Source organism: Cebidichthys violaceus, unplaced genomic scaffold (assembly GCF_023349555.1).
Source record: "Cebidichthys violaceus isolate CVI_PGR_0920_01 unplaced genomic scaffold, fCebVio1.0.p SCAF_7, whole genome shotgun sequence".
Lineage (NCBI taxonomy): Eukaryota > Metazoa > Chordata > Actinopteri > Perciformes > Stichaeidae > Cebidichthys > Cebidichthys violaceus.
In genome coordinates, this window is record NW_027176927.1 from 12,580,500 (window position 1) to 12,599,955 (window position 19,456).

Below are 19,456 nucleotides of genomic sequence, written 5' to 3' on the forward strand. Positions count from 1 at the left end.
TCATTGTCAGTCTTGATAGGTTATTTGTTCCATTTTGTCATGGATCAATAAGATCCACTAAGTCATTCTGCTGGTGTTGGACATTTCTTTGTGCAAATAGTAATATTGATGAAAATAATTTGACAGGCTTTAAAATCTCTGTACAACTTTTGACTTGCACTGTAACAATGCAGCCACCAGATGGCAAATACAATGCTACAGTACACTCTCTCTCTTCCTCTCTCTCTTACACACACACACACACACACACACACACACACACACACACACAAACACACCCAGAGGAGGAGTGGTTTTTACTAAGTCAGAAAGGAGCATATGTCAATTAAGCAGGCAACCGCACAGTGCAACAGTTTTTCACGTCAGTCCTCATTGCTTCTATGTGTCAAAGTTGACAGCTTTCTTCACCTTTCTTCGTTAAAATGGACAGTGCTTTTGATAACCTGGATGCAGCTGGTTTCCTGGAAATCTGGCAACACTTCGATGCAGATGGTGAGGACAGATTATATTTTTGCTCCATCTACCATAAACAGAAAAAGTGCACTCCTTTAAAATGCATCTTCTGTCGTTACTAGACATTAGAGAGGAAAAGACAGTCCTTATTTGTGATGACAAATGTATGAGTCCTGGTTGAAGGAAGTAATTTAAGTTCTGTGTCTCACTCAGTATTTGAATTTTGAGGAAAGTTCTGACTTGCTTCACTGAATCTATAGTAAAAGGGACTTTTACGACACATTTTTTATTTGACAGATAATGGCTACATTGAGGGCAAAGAGCTTGATGACTTTTTTCGTCACATGATGAAGAGACTGGCTCCACAGGTAAGTCAACTTTGTTTGAATTGATTCTTCCATAACTTGTGATGACTGCTGTTTAATACAGTGTATGTCAAGAACAGCTGAGCAGGAACAAAGACACAAACTGCAACATCATTTACGTCTGAAAAATGTATATGATGCTCCTTTAATGTGTCAATCAACACTCACCGGCCACTATATTATATCATTATTGCAAATATAAGCCAATCAGGTGGCAGTGACTCTATGCATTTCGGCATGTAGACATGGTCAAGACAATCCGCTGAAGTTCAAACCAAACAGCATCGGAATGGGCAAGAAAGCTGATTTTAGTGACTTTGAACGTGGCGTGGTTGTTTGTGCTAGACGGGCTTGAAACTGCTGATCTACTTGGACTCTCTGGGTTTAAAGAGACTTATCCAAAAACAAAAAAAAACATTGAGCATCATTTCTCTGGGCAAAAATGCCACATTAATGTCAGCGGTCAGAGGAAAATAGCCATGCTGGTTTTAGCTGATAGAAATGCAACAGTAACTCAAATAACCAACCGTGAGATGCTATGAACAAACCAACGGACGCACATACACACAGTATTAGCCAATACTAATAATGCTATTAGTGTAAATAATGTACATTACTGTTTTCAAGATAAAAATAGAAATTTGCCATTAAATTCAATATTCTGCATTCAATGGTAATTCATTCAAATGTAATACATTTTCGCATATTTAGGTTAATTATTCAATGTTAGACACCATTTGTTGACATTGAATCTTGAATCAGCTTCTAGAAAATGCATTTGGTTTTGGACACAGCGCTTGTGATCTCTGCCGTGTGGGCAGCTGAACCTCTGTTATCTGGATGGGTGGGGTGACTGTAACGATGTAAAACACAACACAATTAAAGAGCTCTGGTCACTGTCAGAGGAAAAGTTCCTCTCCAGTTATAATGGAAAACCAAATGGGCGTACAACTATTATTACATGTTCCAGTGTGTGTTTGCTTGTGAGATTGGACTCCTGCGGATACTAATGGGGTTGCACTAAAACAAACAGACCACATGTCACTTTGTCTCTCCGATGTTTGCTTTCCAAAATAAATGCCTCCAGGATAAGTACTGCTGTCCATTTCTCATGGCACAGTGATTCTATTATACTATTCAGCCACTGGTGACAATAACCACATGGAGGCTTCTATCGTTGTGTCTTTATTTCCTCTAGGGCAACATATCCAGTAATTATGAATTTGTGTGTGCTGCAGTGTAAGTTTAGTATCAGTAAAAGCCTGAATACATGCATTTGTTATGCAGTGTGCATAGTCTCAATAGTGTACATTAATAAAAACTTCTGCTTAGCAACAAGAGATCACTGGCGCCGAACGTGAAAGCTGATGCTGAGGATCTTTCTGTAATGAGAAAGGATTCGGCACCTGCTAGTCTGCAGTCAGTGAGCTCTGCACTGCATGAAACGATGATTCAGATTCATTATCAACAGGTTTCTATAGTTACAGTACAGTGATGGAGAAAAACGGGATGATTAGCTATGTGTGTCTTTTTAAAATTCAACAGCCAAAAATATTCTTGCCTTCAGCTCTGACTGAGAAAGACACTGGTTTGTACAGGAAAAAGGAAATGTGATTCTTAACTGAGATAAGCATACAACAAACTTCTCTCAACTTATCCTTGGTTATAATCTGCTAAAATATGTTCATACTTCACATCCTGATGTGCATCAAGTTTCATGAGTGAATGCACTACTTGACTGTTCGTCATCTATAGCACCGTGTAGACGACTGATGAGAAAGTTTAGATAGCTTTCATATATTTCACTGAGGTATTTGCAGGAAACTGCTTGTTGCAGCCAAAAGCAGTCAAGTCATTGACGAACACACTGCAAATGCATAAAAATAAAAAATAAAAATCATGACACTGTGTATTAGAAATACCTCATCTCATCTTGGATGACAAGTCACGGAGGCAAAGCCTTGTGGTATAAAGCATCACACACTTTGTTCTGTGTAGTAGAAGTACTGGGTGGATCAAGGTCATGTAGAGTGAGCTACAGAAACACTTTACAAACTATTAGCCTGGGTTTGAGAAAATAAACCTTGAGAGAAAAAATTGTACATCAAAGAAGTATCCATGGTGACATTGCTTAAAATAACTGTGACTCAGTCACTGAGCCAGTCCTTCAATATCATTCTTTTCAGTAATCAATGCAAAACTATTTACTGTAGCTACCGTTCTATTGTATCCTTCATATACTGTATCATCATCATGTGTGTGTTCAGTTCAATGATGGTTTTGGGGCTTTGTATTTCAACCTGTTGTGTCTCTTCAGGAGAAAGTGACTGCAGAGAGAGTCCAGAAGCTGAAGCAAAGGTTTATGTCCGCCTATGATGTCACTGCTGATGGGAAACTACAGATTCAGGAGGTAATATATACAATTTCTGTATCTAAAATCGCTCTCTCATTCACTTGATTATTTCTTTCATATTAAGGTCGGGTACTTTATAGTAAGTAAAAGTGAAGCACGGATTTATAAAATTCTTCTTCATATTTATGGTCCGTACAGAGTGATTGAAATATGAAATGAAGCACTTCGCCGACATTTAAGCATCACACTGCACAAGTCAACTCACTCACAACGCCCCCTCTCTCTCTCTTTGTCTCGGTCACCAACTGCACACACTGAAAACCTTCTCACTCTAACTTCTTCTTTATTCTAAATCTTCTTCCTCTTCGCCAGCCTCTCTCTCTCTCTCTCTCTCTCTCTCTCTCCCCCTCTCCCCCCCTCTCTCTCTCTCTCTCTCTCTCTCTCTCACACTCACACACACACAGTCTTATCGATTCTACTCACTGCTTTCTCCCCTCCCCCTCCCTCTGCTTCCGCTGCATCTCCTCTTTATCTTTTATTTTTCTCATGTATCAATAACAGCATGCAACTTGTGCTGTATTCAAGAAGAATGAAAACTCCATGCTCAGCCATCCTTTAATGAAGAAACAGCCTTAGGAGAGCATTTATCTGAATTAAATACCTAACAATCTACTGTATATACAGTATACACAGTATGCACTACATACGGAACACAAATCTAATCTGAAAAAGTAGTTAATTAAGGTAGATTCTCAAAGGACTCTTTCATTAAATCAAGTTTGACTGACAATTCAAGTGGCTGCGGCTGTTTCCGAGAAATGTACACCCATATTTTGATGACATTGCTTTCTCAGCCTCCACTTCGAGTAATTGGTGCAGCTCTTGGCACAGCAGCAGTACTTCTTCAGAGCATTTTATCATCAATTGTGAAAAAGAAACTTAGGCCAATTACCTAATGCATTGCACCCAAAGACCCCAGATGTTTTGGCTTTTATTCAAAAAGCTGAAAATAAAATCAATACATGCCTTCCACTCTGATTTATGGTGGCTGATGCAGGACCAGTCTGATCAAACCTCCTTGTAGCAACACGCCATGCCGACCAGGGATATCAGACCGATTTGCGATTTGATACCCGTGCACTATTTTTTCCAAATTGAAAATCTGTGTATCTCACAGTTTGAAACTCATTGGGACATTTACATATGTTGTTATGTGACTTAATGAATGTAGCTTGATAGCAGATAGCCATTCTAAATGACATTGACAAAGGAACTGTACCTACAATATATATTGTTCAGTGCTGTATTTTAGTGGATTAGTTATATCTGGTCAATACCCGATCCAGTTATTGAAGTCAGCATCAGACCAGGTACTGATCCAGCGCAGCAGATTGGTGGCTGCATCCCTACAGCCAACAATAAGAACAGTTGGCTCATGCGTCTCTACTGACCAGTTTTAGACTTTTAAATAATTTGTAATGCTATTTCCCTTTATACTGCCGCCTCTGCTCTATGATACTACTATAGCATTAAGAAGGAAGTTAGCAAGACTATCACAAGCAACAGTTTCCTGTGTTATGACTGCAGGAAATGCTGTTACTCCTCTAGTTCAGTATCATATGACTGATCAGGTAAGACACAGTGTTAACTTACTATCAGACAAGAAAATCTATAAACAGTAACCTACTCCCTTCCCACTATTACTGCAGGGTAAGCAAACGTGCAGCATACCGTGCATTTATTGTGACATATATACTTAATTGTGTGGACCACATATTCAAAAGCCTTTTTTACAACACAGCCGAATCTGGCAGGGACTCTTATTGACTCAATTGCACTTCAGCAGATGGACGGTTGATGAAATGAGGGTTTCAACCTGTCCAGCATTTGACTGCCATCCATGGATTTACAGTTTGAACAGTAACATTCTGCTGGCACGCAATCTTCTTACATTATTAAGGCAACACTGCAGTACTGTACAGTACCATGTATAGGCTACTTTGTGTATACCAATCTGTTTACAAAGTGCACTTGCATATTGTTGAATAGATTTATTCAACAATAAACAGATGTATTATTTATTGCCAGCAACTGAAAACTGTTCTTTATTCATGATAAATTCAACTTCAACCTTCGATCAACAGATAACTAGATAATGACTTTGACCTTATTTCATATTATCGCTTTAGCTGAGACTAAATGTCAAAGTGTGTTAATCTGTCACGGTTTTGGGTTTTGTTTAGTTGTTTCTTCCGTTTTATTTTGACTTTCCCTGCCTCTTGTGTCCTGTGTTTACTTCACTTCCTGTCCTTGTCTGTCTCCCGCCTCTGTGATTGTCTGCCCCGCCCTTGATTGAACCCTGCTGTGTCTCATCACCTGCACCCTCGCAGTGTAGTTGAACCCTGTGTGTTCCTTGTCAGTGTGCTGTGGTGTTACTTGTGCTGCTGATCAACCCTGGTATGTTCCCTGAGTCGTCTCTGTGATTCCCTACCGTGTTCCCTGTTTTTTGAGGTTTTGTTTTATTGGACAATTTCGTTACCCATTTTTTGACTCCTGTTCTGCAAATTTTGTGTTGAACATTCTCTTTACCATTAAAAGCACCTATATTCAACCCTCCGTTTCCCCATGTCTCCCTGCATTTGGGTCCGTCCTTTACTACGCCATTAAACGTGTCATAATCTGCATTTCTTTCCTGAACTGCTCTTCTGGAGTTGGCATCACTGTTGGTGCACTGCGATTGTCTGACTGAGTGGTTCTTTGTGAACCCAATGGCCGCAGTATCTTGTACTATAATTAGATTGATGATGGGGGCCCGTTTAATCTGCTAATGGAGGGCTGATACTATTAAAGAAGTTCAGACGAGAGGAGCAACATGAACTGGAGAGGTGCCAGGAGAAGCTTGTGTAGGGTTGGTCACCTATATGACAATAAAACATGTTGATATTCTCACGTGTCCTTTCGTTGCCCATGCAGATTTTTTCACATATCTGTGGGTAAGAAATCTGTTGTCCCATTAATACAATCAAGGTGAATGGAAATTTCAATATACAGTGTCCCGGTTTATCAGGATAATCCATAAACCTCACCGTCAACAGTTTCATTGGATCCATTTCTTTTGTAGAAAATAGATGTAATAAAAACTGACCCCAGATCTGATCACAATTACAGACCGGATTAGACTGAACTGTATGTATGACTGCTGTAAACTTAATAAAATGGACACAACTTAAGATGAAACGCCACAGAATGACATTATCTAATCACTGCTCTGACCACTGACCTCTACCCTGTTTTCCAGTTGGCCAACATGATCCTCCCTGAAGATGAGAACTTCCTGTTGGTTTTCCGCAGAGAAGCTCCTCTGGACAACAGTGTTGACTTCATGAAGGTAAGGTCACAAAGTATTCCAAACATCAAGAGCTGTGACAAGACGAGCCAAATCCCCAAAAGAATGTATCGATCCCAATATGTCACTGAATCAAGCCACAAAAACTAGAAAGGTATCCTGATGGGCCAGTGGACGAACACATACATGAAGTGACTGCGACATTTATGTTTAATCATTTTACAGGACCGCTTACTCTCTGGTGTACATAGACATGAGCCATAACTGTATGATTGGGACTATAAAATGTCACACACAAGTACCACATTTTTAAGCTTGAAAATGTAAAAGTTTTAATTGGCAGAGTTCTTTGATTCTGAGCCTATAACGGCAACTAGGAAATGTATCAATGGATAAATTCTAAGATTATGGCAGGTAAGATGCAACAAGTCAACACGGTTTTTCTGTTTAATGAGTAAAACGAGATCCACCAGCAAAGAGTGGAGGAGAATGCATCAGTAACTTGGAGTTGCAGCACATGCAAAGTATGAGGAAGTCTTCCAACAACCTCTGGAGTATCAATTCTAACCTGCTGGAACCAGTGCAGAGTTTGACTTTGAACGTAGTGGTGATAACACTCAATGCTGTTCTTGTTAACTTTGACGACATCATAATTACAAGATGCTTTTAACCATCTGAATTATATCAATCAAATGTGTGTCTATGGCTATGAGCGTAATATATAACAGTGAATTATAGTTCTCATTGTGAATGCTGCATTATAAAAACACAACAGAATATAGCTATGATGTCTATGATTTTAATGGTATTGCATTAGTTCAAATTCACCTGTGTATTTTGCTTTCCTCCCCCCTGTAGATATGGAGGAAGTACGATGTTGACTCCAGCGGCTACATATCAGCTCAGGAGCTCAAGGTAAGTTTGTCAGCACAAACATACAGCAGAAGACCAACTACACATCTCTTTTCCTGTTCGAGGAAAAACAGTCAGCGGTGGCATTTGTCCTCTCCCTCACTATACAATAAAGAAGTATTGTGTGCGTAATAGCCAATCACCCATTGCATTTGATTGTATGTCTGATCATGTGATAAACTTTTTTCTTCTTCTTAGGCTTTCCTGAAAGATCTGTTTCAAAAGCATCACAAGGAAGTGTCATCTGATAAACTGGAGGAGTACACAGACACAATGGTAGTGATACAATTCGCTCTCATGCACACAAACTGACATTTCACAGCTAGTCTCGCTCTACGTTGTCTGGCTTTAAAACAGTTAGACGTAGCCTTTTAACTCGGGTGTCATGGTGATCTGACTTGCAACCAGTCGCTGTTGACAGATAGGTTTATGCTAAGCCTTTTCCGTTCTTTACTCAGTGTGCAGTTGGATTAATTGGTCACTCTACAGTGGCTGACTGTCGGCAGGAGGCTCTGTTGCATTTACTGTATTGGCTGTGTAGCTGTGTGTAGAGCTGGGGGGGTTTAACAGTCAAATTCTGCAATTTTCAGTGACTTACTGTACATTTATTGAAATGGCAAAAACATGCAACACCTGTACCCAAAAGATTATTCTTGACGTGTTTATTTTCACAAATAAAAGCTGTATAAGAGTGGTTGCACTCAGGTATTCTGCTAAATAAAAATATGGCTCAGAGGATTTTATGTGCTGCTTCAGATGTCAAAAGACAGTGACACAGAAAGCAGCTTGCATTGTTTATTTACCTGTCTCAGGTAATCAGAAAGCCTGAGTATCAGAAAGCCTATTCCTACTATTCTACTATAAGAGATTGGTTCACGCTCAGTGTCAGATCGAATGAGTCGCTTCTAGAGTCACAAGTGGTGTAAAAGAACAAGTGATGCAGAAATCCAGTCGCTGAAGTTCTTTTTGTGTTCCTCGGTACATACTCTTTTTTTTTTTTTTGCAGATGAAAATCTTTGACAAAAACAAGGATGGCTGTTTGGATTTGAACGACTTGGCCAGGTACTTTTCAAAGAAAAAGAAACATCTATTCCTAAAGGTCCCTGCAATGCTAATCTGTCTGTGATTGTATCTATTCTGAATTACATTAAACTGTTAGATGGTAGAATAGGCATAAAGGAGAGATTTTATCACATTTTGCTAACATCTCCAAAATTGCATTTTTTAAAAAAAAGTTAAAATGGATAAGACAATCGATTGTGTTTGAGCTTGCGTGTTGTAATGGGAGTTGGTGGAGAGACATAGCAGCATGCATCTGGATAATCTAACTAGGTCATTGAGCAAAAAAATTTAAAAAAACGCACCAACCGATGTTTAACATTAATTTGATAACTCGACTGCTCGTAAAACATGGATTTCTTCCTCAATTAGGATCTTGGCTTTACAGGAGAATTTCCTGCTCCAGTTCGAAATGGATGTAAGTGTAATCTTTTATCTTCTTAAGATTTGACAGATGAAAACACAACAGACAGTTTAACAAGTTATGTTCTGTTATTTTTATCTAATTTCTCTCCATATTGCCTTGGTTTATAAGAACTACTCTTTTTTTTCCCCCAAGGCCTGCAGCAAAGAGGAGAGAAAGAAAGACTTTGAGAAGATCTTTGACCATTACGATGTTGTAAGTACAATACCACGCCTTGTATTACATACTAGCACGTCCTGAAGGAAACTATGCGAGAATGTGGGCAAATAATACACCAGGCTTCTGGCCTAAAGGTTGAGGGTTTGAATCCTCAGCTAGCCTGAAGGAAATTCTATATTGAGGACGGCAAACAATCGCTCTCCACTTTTTCCTTTAAGATGCAAAGCAGCCCAACAGCTAAATGTGTTACAGGTATCACTCTCTTATGAAAGGACAAAGGGAAGTACATTATGATTATTGTGATGGTAGTGTTCCAGTCCAGGCAGGCATCACCTCCACTAAGCAGTTCCATCCCAAATTAACACTCTAAAATTTGCATGCGTGTGGGTGTTCAGAAGAGGACGGCAACGGTGAATCCAATTGGCTCCATTACTTCTATAATGAAAGATAATAAAATAAAGCACCCATTAGGTTGTCAAGTCACTCTCTGGGCTGATGAGTTAACTCTCTCAGACTCATTCACAGTACAGCTCCAGACAGGACACATTAACCCCTACCAGGAGTCACTGACACGCTTCCCCTATTCTGTAAAATCATTTTCATGACCTTGCCTAGATTGTCTTTGTCAAGTACGGCATGTACTAGGCCTAATGGCTCGTGTGAAAAAATGTTCTTCTACATGTACTTGCTTTGTCACTCTTGTTTCACCTTGGCTTGATTTATCAAAGCCTTAAGTTTTCCATAGCTCTTATGTTAGCAGCAGTCTTTCACACAATATATCTCCAGATCCTGAAGACTTTAAATGTGCAGAAAGTTACAGATATCACCTTTTTAAAGCGCTTTGGTCTTATAGCTAGATGACTGATGTCTCATTTCTCCTCACTTGAAACTGCTATCGAGCAAAAGTGTTTGTAGAACTGCATTGAGAAAGAGAGTCAGAAGAATTTGTTGTTCACTGCAGTTTGTGGACACTACAAATGCATTTAATGTGAGCAGCTATATGGTTCACAGGCAAACACTCTAGCTAGAGTGCTGGAAAGTGAACCAAAGGAATACGCCCAGAAATGGAAGGCTAATGGATGACTGAATAATGTGAGTGGGATGTGAATTAGATGAAGTAATCCACACTCCTCCTTTCTGGTTTTGTTTTTTTCCTCTTTTCTTTTTCTGCCTCTTTCTTTCTTGTTCAGAGTAAGACAGGAGCGCTGGAGGGTCCCGAGGTGGACGGCTTTGTCAAAGACATGATGGGGCTGGTCAGGGTAGGACATGACACTATGCTGCTGTTTTTTGTGAATGTGCTTTCTGATATGCTGATATTAGAGTGTTGTTTACAAGAAGTACAATTGTTGTAATGTATATAGATTAATCAATAGTGAAAAATTATTCTTAGATGCAGCCCTACAACTTTCTCTATTACTACGTAAACTCCAAATATTTGCGACTGAAAGATTGTGAAATAGATCTGCTATGAGGTCTGCTGTGCACTAGGGCTGGGCCGTTATGCTGATCTACCGATTCCACTATCACAATACTTGGGTGTCGATTCGAAAAGTATTGAGATTTAAAAAAAATTAAAAAAAAATGTAATCATACACTTCTCTAAATTGATACAGTAAAAACGTTTGACTTTCAACATGTATATAGTAAGAGATGTCCTGAAGTCAATAATATCAATTATCGTCAGGAATTTTATGTTTTCGAGCAACCCAAAAATGAAAGAATAGAGACATTTCCCTAAGAATTTAATGGCATTTTCTTTAATACTTGTGGCAAATATAATCAAATTTCCATAAATGTATTTTGTATATGCCTTCATTTTTTTAAAACCTGGACAAAGCGATATTTTTATTATACCTTCAAAGACAAATTAAGGATTTTTTATCGATCCAGACATTTTAAAATCAGAAGTTGTGATACATAAGTGAATGGATTATTTTCCTACAACCCTACTGATCACCCAATGTGACGCTAAACCTGATTTGATGATTAAACGGAATGAATATAATTGTATTCTTTACTTTTTAAGAGGAACTCGGTTTGAGCTAACAACTGTCAACTCAAAGAGAGATGGAACAGATGCTAATAGAGGTTGTGTAAACGCTGGCATAGTGTTGATTACTAGATATACAGTAAGTATAATGCCTCTTCCTCTCCCTCTCTTTTTGGTCGTCTCCAGCCCAATCTCACGAGCCCTGAGCTGGACAAGTTGAGAGGCATTCTGCTGCGTCACTGTGACGTCAACAAGGACGGAAAGATCCAGAGAAATGAGCTGGCTCTGTGTCTGGGAGTCAAACCTAAACTTAGTTAAGAGAGCTGTAATGTTATGAGATTGTATCATGAAAAACTGACACTGTATTCGTTGTAAAGTCAACAGTGAGAGAGCATTGTCTTTTGATCATATCAGTCTAATTACTGGCTTTTTTAAAGTTATTCATAAAGAGTCATTTGATCCTGAAAATTATAGAAACACAATTTGATACAGTGTGATAAATTAGACTTGAAAATGCATGTTGTAGAAAAAAAAATGCGATGTGAATGTCTTTTTGGCTTAAATGACTGCGCTGTAAGATTTGTGGTATATGAATCAATTTGTTAGTAAGTAAACATGTTTTTGAAAACATGTAATGTTTATCATTGTAATATAGGTTGTTTTTTTTTCTTTTAGTTTGGTTTAGTTGGCTGTTACTGACTTTCAGCCATCTGCATGTTTCTCTGCCAAAGCAGGCTGAATGAAGTCAAATATGTTGATGTAATTTTAATATAATGCATTGCAGAGGAAATAAAGCGATGAGCATATTGATTCAGATTTTCTGTTCCTTTTTTTGCGATTGTATCGTCTCCTTTTAAATAAAAAAAAAATGAAACTCTTAAACTTCATCAGTCAAAATGGAAATTTACATTAATTAGACGTATAATGTAATATATAGCATATAATCATAGAATTGAATATATCAGCCCCATTGTCACCGATACTCGATCCAGCTAGTTGAGTCAATATCAGCCGATGTCCGACATTGGTGAATCCCAAGACATAATTGAAATATACATAAAACAGAAGATGGTATGGGTCTTATTCTTATAATCATTTTACATAAAAAAAATTGTACAAGTGTGTTGACAAGCTGTTATATTATAAGGCAGAAATGTAACAGAAGAATTATGTAAATGAATCAAAACTACATTTTTCATGCAATGACTCATTATTTGACACATTTATGCTGAAAATACTTCAAGACATTGAGTCACCAGCAGTGTGGGAGAGTATTCTTTGTATAAAGGGACCTAACAGTATAATACTATATTATACAATATGACTTTGCTGACTGACAAATAAAAGAACGTAACGTTAACATCTTGAGAAGAACAAGTTCCCGGTCATGTCTGCTTGATAGTCTTGTGTAAACATCTGTAGAGGTTAACTGAGGCCTTAACATTAGAACTGAACAGTTTCATCCCCACCAGATAGACTGTAAGTCAGGTCACTGTCTAAGTGTTTGCGTGTGTGTATTGTACTTTATAGTTAAGGGCTTATGAGTGTGTGTATTTGTGTGGGCAGAGCAGCTGCTACACAGCTGCTGCAAAACAAACAGTTGTCCATTTACGCTGAAAGCTTTACTCCTCATGCAGTCCCTCGTCATCTCAGGCCTCATTAACACAGGAAGTGTAACGGTTTTGGTGGTGCAGTCACGGGGCATTTCAATTAAATAATATCCGATCAATATCATCAAAGTGGAGTTAAAGCAGTTGAAGCACTCTAATGAAGGCGTAATCAATAAAGTATTTCCTTTTACATGCAAAATAATCCTTTTTATATTATCAAAGTGATTTTATCTTTTATATTTCCTTTTGAATTAAGCTCCATTTTGGCTTCAGACTGGATCTGACAACTTGAATTTCCTTGTGTCCGTTGTTATTATTTCCTGATCGTCAGCCTACCAAGATGATATCTTAAACCACAGGAAGTCTGGTCTTTAAATCTTTGAAGTTAGGGTACAAAAAACGTTTTATTATTTTTTTTCCTGTTAAAGTAATGCCCGGTCTACAAAACTGTTTCAATTTATTCAGTCGTGATGTGTCTCTTATTGAACTGTGGCCTCACTGGCAAACAGCCCTGAACCTGCATTGCTCCGAGCTCCTAAACAGGTTATCAGGCAGTTAGGTGGGACTAAATTCTTAAATAATGATGTATTTAGTGGTGTTCTATTGCCATCACATTAACAAGTGCTTCACCTGAGGCTTTACAGCCAAAACCAAGAAAAATGAACGGGGGAAGCTACGGTCTAACTAAAGGTCATACTGTATATAACCTTTTGTAAAGGACTAAATGTACATATTATGTGCATCAGTTTAACCTTCAATATACTTTGTGCTCACTTTGTGTTTTGAAGACTATTAAAGCCTAATTTGTGCTTCCTGTTATGATGATGAATATATATATATATGAGAGAGCGAGAGAGAGAGCGAGAGGCAATGTTACCTTCATCATTGAAGGTAACATTGCTTCATGCTGCCCTCTAGTGGTCAGACTGAGGCACTGCAGCCCTTGAACTATTCATGTGGAGTCTCTCAACCGCAAACAATAAAAATGAAAAATCTCTGCAGAACTATCTAAAGCTTGTTTGGTTTTTTGCACTCGCTGCTCAAAACAGCAGAACTAAATAAAGAAGAATCAACGGTGGTACTCTGCAATGAACAGGAAGTTGAAGTTGAAGGTGTTAACTTGTGTTCAGACCTCTAATTAAAAATAGCTGCCTCCACCTCTACACTTAACATACATAGGTTTATTTTCACCCCCAGAAGATGGTGCTATTCCTCATAATATTTTGTTGCCTGTCTATTAGTGCCGAGGACGGCTGACAGGCCGCCACTAAATGATTCATGATTCTAAGACAGTCTTGTATCAACAACCACGTTTCTACTCATCTTGAAAGAGAAAATCTCATTTGTAATGACTAGGCTCAGCCATTTCTTTAGGTAAACTGCTTACAGCCATTATGAAAAAAATAGCTGGCTTGCAGCATGAAGCTGGTATGCGCTTGTCTGTTCTCAGCTGAGAACAATAAGTTGTTAAAATGTATAAAGGCCAAGACACCAGGCTCCTCAGAGGGACAGACCACTGACCCCAGGGTCCCCTTTCCATGTCTTTTCTTCCACCTTCTTTTCTTCTCTGGCTCCAGAGCATTCTCACTGAGTAAACAACAAATAAGAACGGCGTTGTAAATTGTAACCCTTGAGTCTCCCTCTGCCCTTCTTTAAGGTTGCATTTCTGTCCCAACTCCTAGGTGAAACCTAACATTCCCATTCTCAAAATGCCAGCGCTAAATGCAGTTCAATGGACCTGTAAGCTGAATTGTAAACAAAATTCACAATGTATGGATCTGCCAGTTCACTGGTTTCCATGGTTTCAGCCGAGCACCTCAACGACTTTTACAAGAGAAGGTCAGTCAGAGGAAAAAAATATATGTTTTGGTGCAAAATCTCATTGAAATTTGTGCAAGAAATTTTAATTATGTTTTATCCTGAATCAAGTGAAAATGACAGACAGGACATAGACAGAAAGGTTTTGAGTGGGTCTACAACCAATATCCTTTCAAAAATTGCTACTCTACTGAAATTTTAAGAGATCCTACATTATTCATTTTTTTTAGTTGCCCTAAATTCACGTGCATCGCTGTGGACTACAAACTGATTGAGGCAGTCGTCAGTGGATAGCTGATAAATTAGGAGACATTATGAGTAACATATACTGCATGTTTCAAATATTATGTAGCAGCGAATATTAAATTACATTTTTACTTTTGTACGAAAAGTAACTATTATAAATTAGAAGCCAAATCTTGCATCATGAAAGATGTTACACTCTGCTCCAAGAAAGGAACAACAACTCGAGAGAGTGAGAACTGATGGTGCTAATAATTCCTTTGTCACAGTATTTCTGCTACAATCATAAAGAGCACGTACGTCACAGCACTTCAACACTTTACAGCATGTAAACTGAGTAAAAGGGACCTATATTTAGAGTGGTGTCGGGTAAATAATGTAAATCGTGTGGTCATGGTGTTTCAAGCGACGCTCTGAAGTCTCTTTACTTTCGTCACTTTCTATACAAATTGTCTCGTGTGGTTGGCAAACACTGTAGATTAACAACCATTTCCCCAAACAAACCAGGTAGCAGCAGGGGAACTGCTGAAAATGTGACTCAAACCATCTGGAAGATTGAATACTATGTTTTTATGCCAAATGATTATTTGAATGAAGCAATTAACAACAAATTTTAAATATGAAATGAATCGCATTATTAACACTTAATTAACAGGCCAAGTCAAACTCAGTGATCATTGCTAATCTTAATATAAACATTAGATTAATGTCCAAAAGTCCAACTTTCAAGCTGAGATCTGATCCTCCTTCCAGGATGAAATATTTGTATTTCACCATTCCAGTCAGACCTCCCTGAGTTTGCTCTGTTTTCGGAGCTCTCTGTGCACTGTTGGAAATAATACCTGTGAAGATATGGCCATAAATTTCAATATGTGTGTTTGTTTTTGTAAGAGATCTCCCCCAAGCGGCAGCCATGTGCTCAGTTTTTCCACCAAGAAGAATTTCAAACAAATATCACTGTCCATCCATGGCTCCAAACTGTGACAAACACTGTGAACACTCAGCAGGGTGTCCTGTCAGAGAAGATGAGAGCAACCGAGTGTGTTGGCCCTGTGAGCACTGACAACAATAACCCTCTATCTGACTTATATATGTTTCCACAGACAATACAGCACAATGTTTGATGATGATTATCCTGGGAGACCAATCTCCAAAGGAACAATGCACATAGCTGGCCAAGTAGAAGGATATTATTAAAGGACCTCAGGACACCACCTTCCACTGGCATGGATACCCATGTATCTGCAATGAGCTGATATCCTTCGATATAATACTATATTGCAGATTAATTCTTCTTTTTTTTTTAGTTCATGAGCAAATATTGGAATGTTGAAAAAATGTATGCTCTAAATTATTTTAGATATTTCTGAATTCATACCTATGTACCAAGATGAGCAATATCATAACAATCTTAACAGAGATTATAATGCAATCCAACAAGTGAACAATTATAATGTAAAATACTGTGCAACAGCACCACAAACTAATAATCCCCACTTTGTGCTTGTCCTTCTACACAAGGTTTTCAGGTATCATATATGTCTGCTCGGACAGAACATAAAGTCTTTGGCATCCTCGTGAAATACAGATTTTTCCATATGGAGTTTCCACTAATAAAACACGTGTTGCATCCATCCACAGCCACCCACCCACCCACCCACCATAAGACACATCTGCCTCCGTCCCAGAGTCTCAGCTCATGTATGGTGGCGTGCAGCAAATAAACCTTGAGTGAGAGATTTGCGGTGGCCTCCCAAGCTGCTAAACCCACTGCCTGACGACTGCCACTTGGCGAGCAACTTGAAAATGTGAGGAGCACTCAAAGTCATCCGTGAATGTGTGGAGGAAGTGATGTAAACTGATGATGTGCATGGGAGAAAGTAAGGTAAAGAGATGGGTTAGAGGGAGAAATTAAAAATAAGACCAGCAGCTTTTTTTCCAGAACTTTTTCAACTCTCTCCAAACCCAACCAGAGCCTCACATGAACTCCCAGTCAAATAAAAACCGTCTCCAAAACATCCCTGCAGCAACATCTGCAATGCTTTAACTCACTGGTTGTATGTCCCATTAAGCTGACATTTCCATTTTTATGTCTAACAACACAGACGGATCAACAGTGATTCAAATTCTTTTCAGTAGACATCATATGTACTGCTAGCCAGTAATGGTGCACTGTGGAGATACATGTCTAAAGGCTGGAAGCCAATGTTAAATGATCTGACAATAAAACAATATTTTGACGAAAGGAAATGCTGCTTAAGCAATGTGGAATTATTCACGCCATTAGTCTGGGTTTCCTTTGGAAGAGCCCTCTTTAAATACCCTCCGATCCCTGATGCTTGCACTCTGTGATTTACTGTACATGTGATTAATTCTGCAGCGTACACAGTGCAGAGGACGAAGGCACACTAAAAACACATAATGCACTCCTTATCCAAACTGAACTCTATATGTTCAGTTTTATCATTTTTAGACACTGAAGGAAAATATGTCATGCAGGAAATAAGCAACTTTTCAACCATGTCGTGTATGCAATGGTCAGAAACACTTATTACAAACAACAATCTGTGTCTGTTATTACATCATTGAAAGAATCCAGTCATTTTGCCAAATTTGCACTACACTTCGTAACTGTTTGGTTCCAAATATGACTCATCCCAGATGGTCAGGGGCTGAATGAATGATTATATCAAAATAATATGAGGAAATTGTTCATTTTCTATTGAACCTATTGTTCCTTTTCATGGAACTTTTGATAATGTTTCTGTTTTAATACGCAATAAAATGGGAGTCATCCAACTTTCAGTCAGGGATTAACTGCAACCATGAGATCACAGACGGTGCAGCTTGGCTGTGGAGAGAAACTGGCCTTTTTTTAAATCATAAATGATAGGATAACTAAATAATCTGTGATATGATCTCTGGAGTCTGAATATGTTTGCTTCCTCTGAGTTCATCTGTTCCTGAACTAATACTGTGACTGGCTGCAAACATGGATTCATGAATGAATATTCCAGGCGCTGTAAAGAGAAAACAATTTTCAAACAAAATAATGAAAATCAATACAACTGCATTAAATTCAACAGGAAAGGTGAATTTGGCATCCTAAACTATAAAGAAAGCATAATGTTAACCATAATTAACTAAAAACACAAAGACGCTTTTAACATCATGATCTGCTCATGAATGTCAACCGAGTATAATACAAATTCCACATGTGATGTTTTTGTAAAATGTTTTCTCTCATTAGGTTCCTCGTGGTGAACAGAAGACTTCTTAAGGAAAGGGCTGAAGAAGGTCCTCCGCCTACTGCGCCACACAGACTGTTGACCACATTGTGTTACTGTATGATGTGTTGCAAGAACATTACATGATGTTGGAGCGTCAGTGTAAACTCTAAATGAATCATGGGGAGCTCTCAGTGGTGGCGTTGACTGTGTGGCCTGACCACTTGGCAAAAGGTTTGATCCCCTACAGCGGAGTCCAACAACAGCTAGCAGGCTGACAAGCCGCCTGTAAGCAAGTCTTTTACTGTGCGATCCATCTTTGTTTAGAAAAGGCTGCGTCAAGTTTAAAGTGGTAACTAAACATGTCCTTCCACTGGAGGATGAGGGGTATTTAAGGGGTGAACAAAGGATTAGTGTGAAAATAACTCAAAGTGTAACATCTAACATCCACAGGTCCTACCACAGACCCCCCCCCTCTGGACAAAGGACACAGACAGACAAGCAGGGAAAGCAATAGAGCATAGGCTAGTCAGCTACTGCAAGTCTGTTCGTCCATTCTTCCCTCTCCGCCTCCTCCATCTTTCTCCATTTGAGTCCAGCAGCCTGATTTCCTCTCATTCCTCCATCTCTGTCCTCCCTGTCTGTTTCCTTCCATATGTTCCTCTCTAGAGTGGAAATATTTCACAGATACCATGAATGTGCGTATGCAGGCTTCCCACCTCATTCTTGGGAGATATCACACTTTGCCACACTGTGCCAAGTGGTCACACAGTAAATAGGTGCAAACAATGGGAAAAGACGGACGTTTAGGCCTTACTGAGAGAAGGAGCCTCAGATGCCGAAGAGCAGAAGGCTCAAGAGAGACGGAAGAAAATCATTGTTTTGAGGAATTACAATCAATTGACTCAAACTGATTTTCGAATGAAAAACATCTGGGAGGGAAAGACAGAATTGACTGATCCATGATCCTTAGTTTGTTGTGGGTACCACAGCTGTGGTACAGCACCGTCTCCTGATTTATCTCTTCAGCAGCAAAATAGAAGCAGAATTTAAAAAGACCAAAGCAGAAGCAATAAAGGAGCAGAAATCCACACGCAGTCTGCAAACACAACCATCCCTGTGATATTTGACATTCTTCAACTTCTTCGGGCAAATTATTTGAACAGCACTGAATCAAGATTTTGGCAGAGCTAACCACTGCTCGCTGGAATCACAAGTCGTTTAGAAAGCAGATCTTAACCTCAATTTCTTTCTCTTTTTTTACTAACTGGGTGACAAGAGTCAATAGTTTATATAGTGTGTGGATGGACAGCAAAGTCCAGACAGAGTATCTTTCATTGATGAAGGAAGTTGTGAGGAACCTGCATATAGATGTTCTCCAAACAGCTGGCCACATGTGGTAGTTGTTAGTAGTTTCTTGGTCACATATTTTAGATATTTGACTTTGCAGAGACCAAGATATTGCTACGGCAACAGACAACAAATACTGCAATAAAT

At 38.9% G+C, this 19,456-nt stretch overlaps 1 protein-coding gene across 1 annotated transcript; it reads left to right on the forward strand.

Moving 5' to 3' along the window:
- Positions 1-285: 285 nt before the first annotated feature.
- On the forward strand, positions 286-11,871 carry LOC137891168 (secretagogin-like). Its single transcript, XM_068735644.1, has 11 exons — positions 286-492; positions 751-821; positions 3,136-3,228; positions 6,470-6,559; positions 7,376-7,432; positions 7,628-7,705; positions 8,436-8,491; positions 8,861-8,906; positions 9,048-9,107; positions 10,262-10,330; positions 11,248-11,871. The coding sequence occupies exons 1-11, from the start codon at positions 423-425 to the stop codon at positions 11,377-11,379; spliced, it is 822 nt and encodes a 273-aa protein (XP_068591745.1). The 5' UTR covers positions 286-422; the 3' UTR covers positions 11,380-11,871.
- Positions 11,872-19,456: the final 7,585 nt, after the last annotated feature.

Bases quoted from the DNA above. Each gene is read 5' to 3' on its own strand.
- LOC137891168 (XM_068735644.1), top strand. From the start codon at position 423: ATGGACAGTGCTTTTGATAACCTGGATGCAGCTGGTTTCCTGGAAATC. The intron at 3,229-6,469 runs GTAATATATACA...CCTGTTTTCCAG, and splicing joins GGAAACTACAGATTCAGGAG to TTGGCCAACATGATCCTCCC. The intron at 8,492-8,860 runs GTACTTTTCAAA...TTCCTCAATTAG, and splicing joins GATTTGAACGACTTGGCCAG to GATCTTGGCTTTACAGGAGA.